Source organism: Haemaphysalis longicornis, unplaced genomic scaffold, assembly GCF_048455015.1.
Source record: "Haemaphysalis longicornis isolate Haplotype H1 unplaced genomic scaffold, Haemaphysalis longicornis Haplotype H1 scaffold_1, whole genome shotgun sequence".
NCBI classification, from domain to species: Eukaryota; Metazoa; Arthropoda; class Arachnida; order Ixodida; family Ixodidae; genus Haemaphysalis; species Haemaphysalis longicornis.
This window is the reverse complement of record NW_027526203.1, coordinates 454296647-454315118: the sequence shown is the minus strand read 5'-3', so window position 1 is coordinate 454315118 and position 18472 is coordinate 454296647. Positions and strand designations below refer to the sequence as shown.

Genomic DNA, 18472 nt, shown 5'->3' with positions numbered 1-18472 from the left:
TCCATTATCTTTACCAAGCGAAAATTTATTTTCCTTGGCTCTCTCGTTGACGCAACGGCCCATTTGGCCAACGTAAGACCTTCCGCAAAATACCGGGATTTCGTATACAACACCGACAGCACAGTCGACTTAGCGATTTGCGTGTTTTTTTTCCACATGCCTTTTTCCTGCGTTCACCCGATATGCGCGAGCACAAGCGCGCAAGCTTACACAGGGCAGAGAACGCAAGGGTGATCCCGTAACTTTCGGCGACCTTTTTCATGTTGTGGGACGACACTCTCTGCATGTACAGCATGACATCCGTTTTCTGCGGACGGGAGATATCTTTGGCCTTCTTCTCTCTTTTCACTTCTTTGAGCAACGTCTTTGCCACAACGTCTTTGCCACAACGTCTTTGCCAATCGACACGGGAAAGGCCTAGCTTTTACCCACGAAGTGCCTGTTGACAATGAATTGCAGTTTTTAGACATTACCATGAGGTTTTCTGAATACCATTTATGTTGATAGTACAATCCACGCCCTCAAAAAGAACTGCTGCCCTATGAATCGGCGCGTTCAAAAACAGTGAAAAGGGCAATCGCTTCACTGACTCTGGAATCTGCATTACAAAAATCGTGTGCTCACAAGATGCAGGAAAGTTTTATCAACCAGATTGGCAGGCTTCACTCGGCCGGTTTCCCTGGCACTGTCGTCGTCGCTGTGGCAAAGACGTTGCTCAAAAAAATCGCGCCAATCCACCCCGTGAATGTGGTTGGAAAGCAAAGCTGTAAACGGCACCCATAACGATTACCCATGCGACGTCACTTAAATTCACTCACATCTCTCTGCAAATAGCAAAACCAGAGAGAAGTGAAATGCACTTAACCACGCAATTTATTACTTCAAAGAGATCTTCTTGTTAAGGTTAAATCAATGCATGAAGCATGAACGGTATTTGGTTGAGTTGTATTGGTGTAGCACAAGAGTGGAAACTTTTTTAATAAAATTAAAGTAAGCTCCAACCCGATGTTAGACGATCTGTCTTCTCCGTCTCTGCGCCGCGGACGGAGGCGACGAGATTTGCGGCAGAAAAGGAGGAGGAGGCAGAAATACTTCTGTTCAGATTTCTGAACGGCCCAGAGTGCAGCCCTGGGGAGTGATTCCTTCTTCTGTGGGGCCCATATGCAGTCCGCGGGGCCTGTGTTCTGTCCACCCGCTGAAGCTGGGTAGCTAGAGAGGGCCTGTACAGCAGCATCTCCCATCGCTCTTGTTGGGTAGTTGACGGAAAGAGAGGAGGGTGCTCAGGGTTAAAGTCGAACACCTCGATTACGGGGTGGAGTGTTCCTACTTTTGGGCAAAATTTACATTCAGCGTCGTAGCGATTCGGATACATTAAGTGAATTCGCGTAGGCTGTGGGAAGGAGCCCGGCTTGTATGAGCCGTAGGGTAGTTTATTGTTCTCTGGAAAGGTCAGGGTAAGGTGAAGGTACGGTCTGTCTCAGAAGGCGATAATGCTGGGTTATCTCCCTGAACGTGACAAGCGGGTGACTGTCCTCGTGCAGCTCCATAGCACGGGAGGTAAAAGCGCAGGCTTGTTGGGTGGGCGTATTTGTTGCCCTCCATTGAAGCGTAAGGGGGTGTCCAGATGAGCTAAATGGAACTGTTTGGGGAGTGGTTTTTTAGCACGCGCCGTGCAGGTCAGGACACCCAACCCTACTGGTAATTCCAGTAGGCTTGCTGGGAATCGATGACTACCCTCCGAACCCCTGATTGAGCAAGAGCCAAGGTGATGGCTGCCTCTTCTGCTGCCGTCATTTCTTGGGTACTAAGCGAGGTACACGCAAGGAGGTTGGTTCTGGAGGTAGCCACGATGATGGCGTATTGCTGCCCTCGATGTTTGGAGGCGTCTGTGTAGATAACTGCATGATCCCCACTGAGGGTGGTGTTTAGCGCTTGAGCCCGTGCTTTTCGGTAACCCTCGTCATGTGAGGGGTTCATATTTCTAAGAAAACGGAGCATCTTTAGTTTTAGTCGCCAAGTGTTTGGGAGTACGTCAAGCGGAATGACATTCTGGGCTGCCCAGCCAATCTGGTGAAGCATGTGGTTACCCATCGCAGTTCTGAGTCGGACCTTCTGGTTAGAAAGATGGCCTTCTATCAGCTCTTTCACCGTGTTGTGGAGCCCCGTGCTAAGCAGCCTCTGTGTGGACGCACTCATGAGAAGACCAATGGCGCGCACGACCGCCTTTCTAATCATTATATAAAGCATCGCTGTCTTCCTTGTCGAGAAGAAGACAGGGGGTTGATGTAAGTAACTCTCGAGAGGACAAAAGCTTCAATTAATCGAAAGGTACCGGATTCCTTTAGGCCTCGCGTCTTGGTGGCAACTCGCCTGATCATGTGTGTGATTTGATTAATGCTGTTTTTGAGGCGCTGCAAGGAGACGTCACGCTTCGTGTTAGCCTCGAGATGTTGGCCCAGGATCTTGATGCTGGGGCTTGGAGTGATAGCCTGGCCATCAAGGATTATTTGAATGGATTCCTTGGTTTGGCATGAGGGCGGACGACAAGGAGCTGTGATTGTTTACGTGAACACTGGAGGCCACACAATTTATAGCACATTGTCGTACTAGAAGTGAGATGCCATGCATTGGTGTGAGCTTCCTTTAATTTTTGTAACTCTTGACACATGAGCAAGGTGCGCACAGGGCCGCTAGACGGGCGTGAGTGGTCGTGTGACGCTTTCACGTCGCATTCAGCGAGAACGCAAGGGGTAAACCCATAGATGTGCTTGGTGAGTACACCACCTGTCTTCGCAGTCTTCGCGTGCGCTCGTAGCTAATTCGGTAAGACACCGGGCTCTCGCTTTGTTAGTCTGTTAGTTCCAGGTTCGAGTCCCGGCGGTGCCAGTAAATTCTTTTATTTGTTCACTGGAGTTTTCTGGTGACACCAACGGGCGCGAAAGAACCCTTGGGGGGTAGAGGTAAAAAGTTTTGCTTTAAAAAGTGAAAGGTGAAAATAAAGGCCAAAGATATCTCCCGTCCGCAGAAAACGGATGTCATGCCGTACATGCAGAGAGTGTCCCACAACATGAAAAAGGCCGCCGAAAGATACAGGATCACCCCTGCGTTCTCTGCCCCGTGTAAGCTTGCGCGCTTGCGCTCGCGCATATCGGGTGAACGCAGGAAGGAGGCATGTAGGAAAAAAACACACAAATCGCTGTGTCGTCTGTGCTCGGTGTTGTATGCGAAATCCCGGTATTTTGCGGAAGGTCTTACGTTGGCCAAACGGGCCGTTGCCTCAACGATTGAGCCAAGGAAAATGAATTTTCGCTTCGAAAAGATAATGGAGCACATTTGCCCACCCACTCGTTCCTGCGGTTGTGAGCCACGGTTCAAAGAGATCAAAAATACTAAACAAAAGCAAGAACAGGGCTGCGAGGGAATTCGCCGAAGCGTATTACATCAGGGATAGAGCGGATGACTGTGTAAGTGATACCTCGATTGCTCTGTACAGTAGCGAAATGGTTTTTCTGAAAAACATGCTGTAAACATATCTGGTTTTGTTATCACCTGGGTATGTGTACGCTCCTTCTATCTCGCCCTTTCTTTTCCTAGGAAATATGAGCACACGCGTAGCCGAATAAAATAGTTGGAAGTTAGCCCTTGTCTCGTCTACTCTGTTCTTCGTCCGTGTGTTTTTGTTGCGCTTCAAATCATGGCATCTATTCACCAACTAGCCCAGCAAGAAATTCTTCTCTCTCGAGAAACAATTTTGTTTTCTTGTTGGAAAGCAATGTCTGTATTTTTTTTTCATTTAAAAGGTCGGCTAGCCAATGTTTCCTTTTCTGTGAGGTTTGATTCACCACATTTAACGTGATAAGCGTGACTTAGTTCTGGTGTGATGTCATGTTGGGAAAGGCGCTTACTGATCAGGCGTTCATGTCACCATTTGTTTGAAGGGCGCCTGAAAAGGGATGTCGTCCGACGTGTGCGAAAGCTTCCCATTCCCACCAGTTCCAATGATTTCTTCTTTCGATTACACACAGGAGTCCTACATAGTAAGGCAAGACAGTAGGACAGGGGTTTCTTCCTTTCTGGAGGGGCCAACTTCCTGCTGTGTGGAAGGCTGGTGACGCCCGAGCATGTTTCCTTGGAGTGCAACACGGCGTTGTATTTCCGGGACGAGCTGCAGTGCTCCTTTAACACGCACTGGAAGCTCACTTAGATGAACTTGAGGTTCTTGGAGGCGGCCTCGGAGTGCCCGCTTCCCCGTGACTGTGGCCATGTCATGGGTCTCCACTCGCTATGGAGGGCGAGGGTTGACATGGTTGAATGTGCTTAACTTCGTCCGCGGCCGGCGTGGAGGCACTTTGTACAAAAGGCGTAGTGGGCAGTGGCCGTCCTTGACGAGCCTGATTCAGACCCTGAGCTTCGTGACTTACTGGCGCGGGGCTCACGAGCCCTCATGGATTCGTGACTTACTGGCGCGGGGCTCGCGAGCCCTCATGGAAGAGCAGCAGAGGAGATGGGTCTTGATCTGAGGGCTGGGAGCGGGAAAGCACAATAGGCCACTTCTGCCCATCAACGACTTCCCTCCAGGACTTCTATCTCCATTCATAGCGCTTCGTACAATACTAACTAGTGGGGAAAGTGGCGTTAGTGTCAGCGCGAACACGGCGGCGGCGCTACGCTTTAATGGGAATGATGGGTAGTTCTAGAACCGGATTGCGTAGGATCGAAACGAGCCTACGGCAGCGCAAATTGTGTTTTTTGACAAAAAAAAAAAAAAACTCTTATTGCCCGGTTCTCTGTTTGCAAATTACATGGCAAACAAGAAAGTTAGTGACCAAAAACTGTTTTTGTGCGAAATAAAACGGCGTGTTTAAATAAGAAGCGGACGCGAAGTCGAGGAGGTTTGTGGAGCAGGTTTGCCATTTGCCGCCAACTACAGCAGGACGCAGGCTTCTTTAAAAACTATTCTAAAAGTTTCGGCGCTTGTAGTTTCTAATACCAAAAAAAGTTTTGTGCTCATCAAAAAAAAAAAAAGAAACCGATTACCTTTGGAGAAGTTATTCTTGCCTTGATTGATTGTGGGGTTTCACGCGCCGACGCAACGCGGGCGATGAGGCGCGCCGTAGTGGAGGGCTCCGGATTAATTTTGACCACCCGCGGATCTTTATCGTGCGCCGAAATCTCGTACACACGGGCGTTTTTGCTTTTCGCCTCCATCAGAAAAGCGGCCGCCGCGGCCGGGAATCGAACCCGCGACCTCATGCTCAGCAGCGCAACGCCTTAGCCACTGAGCCACAGCGGGGGTAGTTATTCTTGCCTGAATTAGTGACATTCATCAAGCTGCGTTCCTATCAGCCGCCGGTACTGCTGGTCTACGCCATAGGAGCCGGAGTTCTCGCAAGAGGTGTGGCTGTTCCAAGCGATTCGCAACCGTCGTCAGCTCGACAATACATTGCTCTGCCGAATGAGCAGCGCCGCATCTGGCCGTTGTTGTTGTTGAACACGTTTATTTCACATTTTGAAGCCAATTTAAGGCTGCTGTGAAATAAAAAAAAAGAGAGAAAAGAAAGAGGTAAACGTTTCGTCGTTTGATCACTGGCTTCGGTCGTGACGGGCTGTGGTTCTGGCAGTGTGTCCGAGCCGGGAACCGGTGGCAGGAGCTTCTGCATCATCCATAAACTGGTTTAGCGACCGCCAAAGTTCGTTGGCGACCGCTGCAGTTGTACACGGGGGTGGTGCAGCCCAGCTCTGAAGGGAGTTCGGCCTTATCTCACCCGGGAGTGAGGCCAGCTAGGGCCCGAGCTCTGGGAGCCGAGTACAGCGGGCAGAACCACAGGAGGTGTTCCAGGTCAGCCCGGGTTCCACATTGGCTGCACATTCCAGTGTTGGGTTGGTCGAGGGAACGGCTGCTTTCCTTGCTTCGGAAGCGCTGCAAAAGGTAGGGGGTAAGGAAGGTGCCAGTCTGTACCCGCCGGAGCGTAACTTGCTGCCAGCGGGTAGCAGCCTTGCGAGGAAGTGGAGGGATATTAAGTGGATTGTACGCGCTGCGTAGAAAGCTGCGTCGGTGCTGCTTGGCAAAAGAAACCGTTATTGCGGGATCTAGCCACTGATTGTGTGTCTCCACGTAGTCGGCTAACCGGCTGGAAAATCACTCGGGTGGTTTCGACTGCGCGGATAGAAGTAAAGCGCGCGCTAGTCGGTGGGCCCGGTCGTTTCCTGGTATTCCGGAGTGTCCTGGGATCCAGTGTACAAGAAACTTCGTCTCCACGTTAGCTACCTCCGTGCTCTGGGACACGACTTCCGCATCTGGCCGTATCTCCTAATTCGCAGACAACTTCGCCGCACAGAGCGCCGTCATTTGTGTTTTGGGGTGCGTTCAAATTTCCCTTTTTATGGCTTCGTTGCCGCTTTCTGAACGGGGCTTAACATGGCGCGCTGTGTGCGAAGACCGCAACGTAGCCGTCTAAACGGGAAATTAGAATGCACCGTTAGTTCTCGCTGTGCCGGCAATGGATTGATAACCCACCCAATTCGCAACTCTGGTTATAAAACATTCTACTCAGGGCGACGTCAGTGCGCGCGCGGCATGCAGTTCAAGGAGAAACGTATTTTTGATCGCTTCTTTCCACCCCGCGTAGGCAAATGCGTTTATGTAAATCGAAAACGAAAACGAAACTGTCTGCACAATCGAATCCATAGTAACTTCCGCAAGCCATCGAGCGCCAATCCGAATCCCGAATACCCATCACGCCCATTGAGGCGGACGATCGCAGCGGCAGATTCCTCATACAACTCTGTCTCCGCCCCCCCCCCCTTCCCCGTTCTCTTCAGCTGGACACAAATGACACCACCGCCCATTTGGAAATCTTTCTAACGTAAATTTTTCCAGCACTACGCGGCTCTGCTGGCATTGCCCTCGACTTCACTTCCCTGGCGAAACAGGCTGACTCTTGTTTTGGCTCGCACAGTTCCCGAACGCGTTTATTTTTCTCTGTGCGCAAAGCTATGTTATTCTGTACTCTGAAACCTCTGCAATTGCTCTATATGGCCTTGTATGTGTATTTGTAAATAAAGTTACTGTTACAAAAAAGAAAAAAAAAACTCACGGTCGTAGTCGAGTGGGTAAGACGACTGACTCTAACTCCGTTGATCTACCAGACACTGGTTTGAATCCTGCCGGTGCCGGTGATTTCTTTTCTTTATACTGTTATACCGACTTTTGTAAAACGCCGCAATCAATGAATTGCCAAAAATGTTAAAAGATGAAGGTCAACGCCCATAATACGCATGAATGAAGAAAATATTTGGAGTGGTCGACGAGAATTAAAAGAGTGACAACGAGCAAAATCTCGCAAATAATATTTATGCGCATTTAGAGCGCTAGTGGCAGGATTGTTTTAAGCACCCAGCACCAGTAGCATGGTATGCTATGAGGAAGCAACAGTACCTAACTCTATTTATATGAATGCACATTTAGATACGTATATTCATACGCATAAGCGCAATAATAGTACACTCGTATGCATTCACATCAGCACATACAAATTCATACAAATAAATGCGCACATACATACACAAGTTCGCACATTCCACTAATACCTATGTAGAGTCCACCATGGTACTTACATAATACGAGACGTCTGATAATATTAAAGGCATGATATTAATATTTTGAGCGGTGGTATGATAGCAATATATTGAGCGGTAATATTCAAGTTGGCAAACAACGAAGCTTGCATGCGAACAAAAACTTTTCATCTCGCCAACGGAATTCGGCAGGAAAACTTTTTAAGACGGCAGTTTCTTTCATTTGGTGCTTGTTTGAATGTTTTCCCTTACAATACATAAATACTAGTAGGCAAACTCATTCGATCTTTCCGAAGTACCTTAACGCAAAATGTGGCGCTCACGCTTTGTCTTGAACTGAGTGGGGCTTTCATTTTTTTCGAGGCTTTTGCAAATATCTGCTGAAATCATTAGGTATACGTCATGCGAGCACCGAGAGTTATTTTCCCATTTTAGCACCTGCGCACCCAGCGAGGCTGCCAGGAGTGCGTCTGCCGCAGTTCTTTCTAGTTGCAACTCTCCTTCAGTCGTACTTTACGCAGGCGCCAAGTGCGCGGTCGCATTGTGTTTATTGCGGAGACAGTAACTTTTTTTTTCTGACAGGCAGGCAGATGCGCACTGTAGTGAGTTGGGAAGAGAAAGCAAAAAAGAACACGCTTTTTCTTTGTCGTCCTTGAATAAAAAAAAATTGTCTTTTTTTTTCTTTTGACATCTTTGACAGAAAAAGAAAGGAAGAAAAAATCGCCTGCTAGTGGAAAATAATATACCCGGGCTTTTACGTGTCGCGAGCGCAGTGCCATTTCCGGGTACGCGCAGCGACGTGGCACGCACGCACGCTGCCGGTGTGTTGTGTACAGTACGGCTAGTGGAGTGTTTACACCCGGAAGAACGAGCAAGCCTAGCATACGATGCTATCGCCAATGCGCTGTTTTTGAGCGTGCGTTTAGCCTGGGCGAATTTCGCAAGTTCGCTCCGTCGATAACATTCCAGCGTGCCGACGCTCGTGTGCGCCGTGTGCCGGTTTCGAGCTGAATACCTCCCCCCTCAACCTCCTCCCCCAAATAAAAAAAAAAAACATGCAGCAGCTCACAGCAAGCCGACACCTAGCTACTCATATTTTACCGTTGAACTGAAATCGCCACGTTCCCTTCACGCGGTCATCATTTCCGAAGTTGAGTGTCGTACAACGCATTAAACAGCAGTGGTTAGTAGCAGTCACGCAAAATATATATTGGCTCAGCTTGCACTAGTGGTGCAAGGCCTGCAGAAACCGCGGAGCTGAGGGTCGACCCAGCTTCTTCCAGTTTTGCCAGGCTTTGTTAGGTTTTGCTAATTTTTTTTAGGGTTTGCGGTGTTCTTGCTATGCTAGGCTAAGTGTTGAGGGGTGAGGCCATGTTTAGCCGGATTTACAGGCCGTTCCCGTCTGTCCCCCTACCTGACAGCGGACCCCAGGGGGAAGAAGCTAGGTCGACCCCAGCTCCGCTGTTTATTCACCCTTGCTGTTTCTTCACCTCTTCACCTCCGCTGTTTCTTCACCTCTAGTGCAAGCTACGCCAATTTTTGTGTTGCGTTTTAGTAGCCCAAGAAAGACTATTACCTTTAAAACGGTTTAGTAAGGGGTGCGCATGCGCATATGCCCCTTGTGCTTCCACTCGAGCAGGCGCAAAATCCGTCTCCACTGTTATAGTACCATATCTTAGGTGGTGCACCCTTTACAGGCGGCACGGTTTTTGCTTGGTATTTGTTTTTGCTAACGCCATCGGACCAAGCTCAAGCTCAAACAGCTCCAGTGTTAAAAAAAGAAATTGTTCGCATATAATTATAACCAGCACGGTTTTTTTCTCGTTGTTCTTATTTTCGTAACGCTGCTTGCATATCGCAAATATAATTGACGTTCTAGGCTGCTACCGCGGTAATTGGCCTCTCATTTGATATTTCGAGGCACGCAAAGCCATGCATGCCAAATAAAACCACAGCACAAAAGAACCGTAACAACCAATATCGAAGAGTACAGGTCGTACATGTGCAATAATGGGGTGATTAGTATGTATTGAGCATCTCTATCACCGCACCCCGTTGTCGTTACTAAACTTTGCTATTATTTGGCTTATTAGTACATAATCTGTGTTCTGGTTCAAATTTTAGTGCCATTTGTGACTGGCTGTACGTGTTTACACCGCGTATTTAACCACTGCAAGCAGAGGTGGTTGCTAGCGAAATACAGCTGTGGTATGTCGTTGAATTCATTGAAGTTATTGATTTTATTTTGCGGGCGATTGCCGCATAAAAGCTAAAGAATATCACAGCGCGTCGAACCCCGACAGAGTGAGGAACACGTGCTCATTTCTCTATAATTATACGCCGCCGGCTCGGTGTATTAGCGGGCGCCAATTTTCAGTGATTAATGAACGGCCCTACACCAGAACAGCCGTCAGACCTGGCAGAGCCTGCTTTAACTGTTCGGTGTTGTATCTCGTTTATTTTTTTTCAATAGAAAGTTAATTCCTGTTTAGCTGGGCTCTCCTAAATGAAATTTTGAGCGAAGCGAAAAGGTATGAATTGTTTATTTTTTTATCCAGCGCTGCGCGTAAAAACCGTCTTCTCGAATTTAAGTCGCTTGCGGGTTTCGGTTAACTTGGGACTGTTGTAATGTCCGTCAAATTCAGCCCGTAGCCGGGTGCAACGGAACGTTCATGGGTGTACTGTGAAAGATAGCAAGGGGCCCTAGCCCTGCCGATTAAAGGGGCCCTGAAAGCCGTTTTGATCACACTAAATGAATAGTTAAGTTGGGTGGTAAACGTCATCCGCGCAAAGTATAACATTTTTACGCGCAGCGGGAAGCTGACACTTTCGTTGCAAAGTTTGTTGCCGCGTTCCCACCCTTTCCTGCGTGTTTTTGGGCTCCGCCATCTTCCCGCATGTACGTCATAAATTCTGCCATGTGAATCACGAAGAAAACTTGCAATTGGACGGCTTTTTCTCTCATTTCCGGCGAAGAGAAGCGTCGTCTGCTCAGCATCGACGGGTCGTGGCGGCGGCTTTGGTTAATACGCGCTTACTGCAGCACGCTTAACGCTGTCGTGTTCGTCCATATTTATCCTTTTTACTATTATCACGGTTCTCGTTAAAGCGTGTTGTCTAGGCCGACACGACGATGACACGACGGGTGACGCCGACTTCCGACTGCCTTGTCACATGACGCCGACGGCGACATGAACAAGTCGGCTGATCGAAAGTCCGCGTGGTGTGACGGGCTTCCTCACCGAAGACGCAGACAAAGCTGATCGACCGAACGGTCGTCGGGAATCGATCGAGAGCGGAAACTGCGCCCAGACAACATTCGTGCCGTAATGAGTGTGCTGTTAGTTCCTTGAGTGTAATAAACATAGTCAGGTCCATTTAGTTCATACAACTCAACACGTGCGATCCGTATTTCGGCTTACGACGCTTCGGCCGTTCGCTTAGGCGACAATTCGTTTCCCAGAGTTGCAAACTGCATATTCGTGTGCGACCAGCAACGCTTGTAGAAAATATAAGCTCATTTAGGACCACAAAAGGAGTTACGGAAGGTTTATCAGGTAATAAGGAATCAATATCGACCAAATGTTTTAACGTAAAGCGTAAAACAAAAGCACGCCGGTCACTATATTCCCGCAGGGCGAAACCGCGGTCGCAGCCGAAACAGTGCTGTTGCTGGAGGTCAGCTATAGTGGGTGTTTTGTGATACCTTACTGCGCAACTGCTATTCAAGAAATGTTCAGTTAACCATCCAAGAATCCAAGTGGGAAATGGAATGCATGACGCACTCTAAAAAGCCGTGCAACCTTTTGGTTGCTTTTTGTTACGGTTGTAAATGTTTAGAGAAACGGTCGGAATAACGGAATGGAATACTTCTGCTGCGTGTGTACGCGCGTGCACAGCTTCATCACAACACGACCAAGCTCGACATTGGCGCGAACGAGCAGCCAATGAAGCAATACATAAACTGACGTCGGTTCGAAACCCATGCACGGGCTCAGAAAGTGTGAGGCGATTCTTAGTCATTCGCCAAAATATTTTAGACCTCCATATGTAGCAAGAGATGTCGTTTCCGCGAAGGCGCGGTGACAGGGTCGTTCTCTATTCGCCTGATCTTTCGGCGTGGTGCGGAAGCGTAAAAAGTTTCGCCCAATTCCTTTGACCAGCGTTTCCAGCCGTGAGCGGAGTGCAGGATTCATAAGCAAAAAGATAAAAAAAAAAAAACCGGCCCAAACGGAACGCAGAAATTCAAATGGCCCCGCTCCGGTGCAATGCTGCGGGCCAGAATATCGCAGCAGCAGACGACGTCCGCAACCGGATGTTCTCGCAGACGTCACCGAGAACGAGGCATCATGGGCAGTCACGCTCGCGCGGTGCGAGGAGGTGGACAAAACGGGGGAGAATCGCGGCGCGGGTGAAAATGCGCTGTTTTGATTTGCAATATCTCCCTTAATACTCATCGCTTTAACAAAATTCTTGATGGAGGGAGATTAGTAGAACATTGTTTTACCTGAAAATGCGAACACCCATGCATCGGCAAAACCTCTTTCAGGGCCTCTTGAAATCGGAATAAAACATTACATGATTTTCGGCATCTAAAAAGTTTCATTAAGAGACGCCGACAAAAGATTGTCGCGACGGCAGTGGGTAGCTCTTCCAAGAATTCGATGTTTTATTGCCCTACAAGGAGCATGAACAAATAGTTTCATTATCATTTGTTTGATTAGATGCTGTTCCGTTCTTCACTTACTTAAAGGCAGCAGTTGGTATTAACACCGCATTCTAGGCAAAATACTTGTGTTAGTTATCGTAACTTCGGATACGCCGAACAAACTGTGCGGTGTCTTCCGATTCGGCTTAACGGGAGCTATATATACTGTTCTGTTGTGGTCACTAACGCCCTCTCGTTGGCCGGCCTGTCATTGCGCAGCCCCCTGTATTTCCCCAGGAGCGGAAGAAGAATTGCGGAAGCCATGTACGACATGCTGGAGAGAGAAGGTAAGACACGCTTCCGCTATTGACAATGGGTCTATTCGTTTCACCTGCACCACGTGAACCAGTTCAGGCGGTGCAGCACTTCGCCGTTCGTTTCAGTGGTGCAGCTCGCGGCTCCTGAACCGCGCCGTTCGATTCACCGGTGGTGCCGACGGGTGCAGGACGAGTTCACGGCTTTGCCTGCACTCCCTGCCGAGGAGGTGCAGAAGCAGACGACAAAAGTGCAGGGCTGGTTCCGCCAATGGCGGAACCCACTTTGCACCGCTGTGAACTGGTTCAAGAGGTGCAGGCTGAATCGAATAGACCCAATAGTTGGACGGAGGCGCGCAGAGTGACAGTAACCATGTGTTAACGTTCTCCGGTCGATCATCGCGCAGTTAGGACAAATAATGGCATTTTCTGAAGACGCTTGTAGCTGTAACCTAAGCAGCTCGCAAACCCCGCGCGCGAGCGGAGGGCGCGGCCCAGGGCAAACAGTTTCTTTCCCCCACTCACTCATTCACTGCGGCACATCGGAGAAGCCACCTAACTAGGCCCGCCCTGCCGCTCTAAATTAGTGCACGCGCATGGGCATCATCTCGACGTCAAGGTGCGGTTGGCGAGGCAACAACTCCGGTTCTATAGCCGTGCTTTATGCCGTTTGTACGTTTCAACCGCTCCGTGAGAGAAATGGCCCTCGTTTTTGGGAGAATTCATCTGGATCGACAGATCTATAGAGCTTGGCGTCACACGGGGCCAATTTTTCACCGATGAGCTGGGGGGAAAGGTGCTCAACCTATCCTTCGTAACTGTGCATGGGCTGCTCTCAAACAGTTTACGCCAGTTTTAGCTTGTTAGCTTTATTTAAGCAGGATTCGCAAAAATGTTTCTAAATGTAGTGACCCGACCCATAAAGGCCAATATGTGATGGTGGTGGGGGCAAAACAAAACGTTTAATGAGCCAAAGGGACGGAGTAGAAGGGTGTGGTTAGCCTCCTAAGTCCAGGAGGCCTCTTCGGAAGTTTTTTTGCTCGTCACCATAAAACAAGCAAAACAATAGTGTCGTTGTTCAAATGGAGGCGAAAAGCGAAAACGCCCGTGTGCCGATATTTCGGCGCCCGTTAAAGATCCCCCGGGGGGGGGGGGGTCAAAATTAATCCGGAGCCGTCCGCTATATACGGCGCACGTCATAGCCCAGGTGTAGCTTCGGCGCGTTGACCCAACAATCCCAATATGGATTTAATAACGCCGGTAAGAGTCGGAGCTCACGTGCGCGCTCACGTGTACGCCATTCGCAGCCTCCTTCTTCGGCGTGCACAACGAGGTGCTCAGGAGCTCCCACTGGGATTACACGACCGCCGACGGCTACCTGTCGCTGCGCAGCTGCCTCAAGGACCAGTTCCGGAGGGCTTCCATGCCGCACCTGGGCTCCGGCTTGATGGCCGTACGACTCTGCTCTACTTGTTTTTCACCTCGTTTCTGTGCCCATTACACCACGCGCCGGGCGCGCGCACAACAGTGGCGCGCAGGGAACGATTTTCACGCCTACATCCTTTCGCTTGTTGATCCAGCTGACTCTTCTCTGACAATATGGCCAAACTCCCTCCCCGCTATACGAATGTACCTATAGATTGCGTGTTTCAGTGAAACCTGGCAAGCATTCGTAAGAATAACAAAGTTAATTTAAGTCAAAATTTCTTTTTTTTTGGGGGGGGGGGGGGGGGGGAGGCTAAAACGTTTTACATAAATACATAATTTCAGTAGTAATATGTGCTAATTGCGGGTGTCAGGTCGTGGCGAAAACATGGTCGTGGCGAAAGCAATCAGTTTATTTATTACACAATGAATGGTTAACTTTAGGGTATAATTTACTTGCAGTTGCAACACTGAAGCCCAGTCGTTGTTTAAGGCTGGCGTTAAACTTTCCAAAAGTTCTTAGACATCCATGCAGTTTGAGGTGTCCATTACCCACTGGCGTACAGCCCATGGCTCGGCCATTTAAACCAGCCAGGCGTGTCGCATAAACGAAAGCAGCACTGCAGTTGACGTTTATGTTTGGCGACGTTGCATCACACTCGTGTTTCAGAATTTCGCATAAGGGCCCAGCGGCGTGGTGGCTCAGTGTGCGAGGCGGTGCGCTACTGAGCCTTATGGCGTATTCCGTTGGGCGTTTACGAGCGCTCTGGAGTGCTCTGAAAAGCGGCCGCGCCTTCGCTTGGTAGAATTCAAGCGCTCGAATTACCTTCGGTTGGTTCTTTCGGAGCGTCAGCCTCCTACTCGGAGCGCTCCCGACCGCTCTGACTTCGAAGTGAGAGCGTGGCGCGATCTGGCCGGGAGGACGGGTCACGTGACACAAAACGCCGCGGTTTACCCCGGCCGTACCGGTGGCTTCCCGCGCTGGCTGCATGGTTGCGCTACAAGTATTCTAGTTCACTGTAGTTGCGCTACAGGCGCGCTGCACCGAGATCGCCGATGCATTCGGTTGGTACGTACGCTGCCTCTCGCGCTCTGATTGCGAGCCGCCTTGGCATCTGGCGACTCCGAGACAGAGGACCGGAGCGGCCAATCGAATACGCCATTAGTGCCTAGTGAAAAGGGTGGCCACGGTGGCGATGGCTTTTCTGATGCTCGCACATTCTTATTATGGCCGCACGTCCCAGAAGTCAAATCGCACTTCCCAGCGCTAAAGCGGTATTTCTGGATTGGTTACCATCGAACTCCTTGCGGCGCAATACGCAATGCATCACCTGCGTTTCATCGCTTTGCAATGAAGGCAATACTTTAAGCATGTTCTGTGAACTGAATATCCCCACGGCGTAGTTTTATTCGAACGTTTTTGCAAGCGTTTATCTGTACTAGGTTTTTTTTGTGCAAGGGTATAGCGAAAGCTTGCTGGGGCCGTATTCTTTTCCTTTTTTAACGGATTTAAAAAAAATAGAATGAAATACACTATAAAAACATGGAGGCAGAATTTAAAAGTTTTAGATGAGACATCAGCTATAAATTTTCTTTACCTAAACCCGCCGCGGTGGCTCAGTGGCTAAGGCATTGTGCTGCTCAGCACGAGGACGCGGGTTCGATTCCCAGCCGCGGCGGCTGCTTTTCTGATGGAGGCGAAAAGCAATAAAAGCCGTGTGTATGAGGTTTCGGCGCACGTTAAAGATCCTCAGGTGGTCAGCATTAATCCGGAGCCCTCCACTACGGCACGCGTCATCGCCTGCGTTGCGTCGGCGCGTTAAACCCTACAATCAGTCAAAAATCAACAGCAACAATCTTTACCTAAATTGGCATGCTGCAGCCACTGGACAACGTTATGAAGGAAGAATGCTTTTGCCTTGCTTATGAAGCCACAACTTTGTGAAGTAGTGAAAGCAGTGCGTGTCGGCTTACGCACAGTTCGAAGTGCGTTCTATTGCTAACTATATGTGAATGGAAGGGGGGGATGGGCGGCGCAAGTGGGGATAAAAGCATTGTAAATGCAACAGCAGATGCAACAGCGCATGACCAGCAGGCCAGGTGGGTATTGTGCGCATGCAAAAAAGTATTCCCGCTACGCGTAGCAAGAAAAATGAGTGTATATTTTTTTTTACACCGCGTTTTCGCCCTTACTGCCGGCTGAGCGCCAGAGGAGAGTGGGCGAGGGGGAGACAAGGGGCATTTATTATGAAAACGGAATCTGAAACAGGTCATTTCATGTTGCTTTTGTTCGTTAGTGTTTTTTTTTTGTATAAAAAGGCTACGAGAAGTAAAGCAAATGTCAAATGTCGTCTTCGCAGATGGGTTAAGCGGCCCGGCAGGCATTATTTTGAAAGAGTATGTATAGTCCATACCACAAGCTGCATGCAGCACTGTGGAGGCTACATTGTTGTCAATAGAGCGCCCACTAAGGGCGCTTAACTCACCGTGAAGGGGGCTTTGAAGGACCTGTCAGTCTCCCCTCTCGGTAGGTGGAACAACAAGGCTCCTGCGCCTATTCTCCCTTTTCTTCGCGGTGACTTAGGCGCCCTCAGTAGGCGCTCTATTGACAACAATGTAGCCTCCACAGTGCTGCATGCAGCTTGTCTAACTGGTTGTTTTCCAGAAAATTACTATCCGTATATTACTTTGATGGGTCATATTTACACTCCACGGGTGGAGGCAAGGCCGTCCCATTTTCCGAAAATCTCTCAACGCGAACTTCCTCCAAACGCATTAATCGCCGAATTCTGTAGCACAGGTTAGCTGATACCGAAACCAATCTCACGAGAAACCCCTGAACTTCGAGCAACTGTTTTTGAGCCAAATGAAGCCGTGCTACGACGAAAATTCCATCAGGATTTCAAAAGACAGGGAATGAAGGCACCCTGATCAACGAGGAGGCAATCAAGCCACGTGCATGCACCGTGTCGTCGGGAAACGCGCTATAGATTATAAGCCGGCGGTCTTTCCCTTTGTGTACGTGGCCTTGATGTAGGGTCGGTGTTACGCCAGGCCACGCGTATAATTCGATTATCTGGCCACCAGTAGAGCTCTAAATGCATTGAGCGCCGTTGTGTGGCCACTGAGAATCTCGGCCCAAATCACACCTTGTATTGACAAAAAAAAAAATACAAGTGGGAAGAAGGGAGGCTCAATACGCCACCCGCGTGCTTGGCTTCCGTGGTGGTTAGCGACGGATTTCTTGAAGTATGTTCGTTTCGCGCAATTTACTAAATAACTGGAGTGGTTTCACGTAATCATACACTTCAGTTGAATAATCTACTTTAATTACGGAAGTGGTTAATGAAGTCCAAGTAATCAGGCTTTTGGAACATCTACTTCATTTCAAATAATGTCTGCATGGCTACACAACTTACTCTCAAAACAGCATTTGTGTTGCTCTTGCAACGGTTTCAAGAAACCTCATAAAATAGAAAAATTTCCATCGGGGCTGCACTTGCAGATGATCACTCAGTGGTAAAACTGAGGTTATCTACGCTGCGGTATATAAGTGAGCTGGTATGTTGTTTCAAAACTTCGGTTTTGTTAAGTTGCTGTCGGAAGTTCATACTCCGTGCATAAAGTTTAATCTCGGGAGTGTGCTTGGGTCATAGCGAGTGAATTCGTTTTTACAAAAAGGCGCCGTTTTGGAGAATAAATTTTTACAAGGTTAATGCTTTTTCTGTAGGCAAAGAAGATGTAGCGAACGTCGTCCTCCAGCGAACCAGTTGAGGGTGCAAAGTGTGCGAAGGAAAGCGGAAGACATGCAGTCGCACTATTATTCAATTTTTTCTTCAAATTCAGCACCATCATCATCATCAACATCAGAATCTTATTTGTGTCCACTTCCGGATGAAGGCCTCTCCCATGTTCCTCCACCCGTTCCTGCCTTGCAATAACTCATTCTTCCACTATGAATTTCTTGATAGCATCCCTCTACGAAATTATGAGCCTTCCTCTTCTTCATAGCCTTCTATATTTCAAGAGCTGCTCAAAAAAAAAAAAAAAAAAGGCCGCCATCTCAAATAGTAAGATCACTATTTGGACCACAGGGGGTTTAATCGGTGAGCAATAAGACGCCCTCCAAGAAGCCATTGACACCACCGACAACTACCATACAGTCCGTGGCCTCAGTTGTGCGTCAGAGAAATCTGCCGTTCATGTTTTACAAAAACGCACGCAAGGCCGCAAACGACAACGCCTCCCAGACCCACAATTAAGCCTACATGGCACTCCCATCCTAACCAACCCTACAATTCGTGTTCTGGTACTTACTATCCAATCAGACTGCGCAGGCATTTATACTATTTATAACTCAGAAGGAACGCTCATACAAATCCCACACCTCATCAAACATATTGCTAGTCGCCGACAAGGACTGAAAGAAAACGACCTCGGGCGCCTCATTCAAGCCCTACTAATTAGCCGCATCACACACGGAACTTCATGTTTCATCAAACATATT

General features: G+C 48.8%; 1 protein-coding gene across 1 annotated transcript in view; it reads left to right on the top strand.

Annotated features, from left to right (window-relative positions):
- LOC144162496 (uncharacterized) overlaps positions 1-18472 on the top strand; it is a 130433-nt gene that overhangs the window by 100951 nt on the left and 11010 nt on the right. Inside the window, exons 20-21 of the mRNA XM_077693061.1 lie at positions 12506-12573; positions 13848-13993. Coding sequence (XP_077549187.1) covers positions 12506-12573; positions 13848-13993 — 214 coding nt within the window. The remainder of the gene's footprint in view (positions 1-12505; positions 12574-13847; positions 13994-18472) is intronic.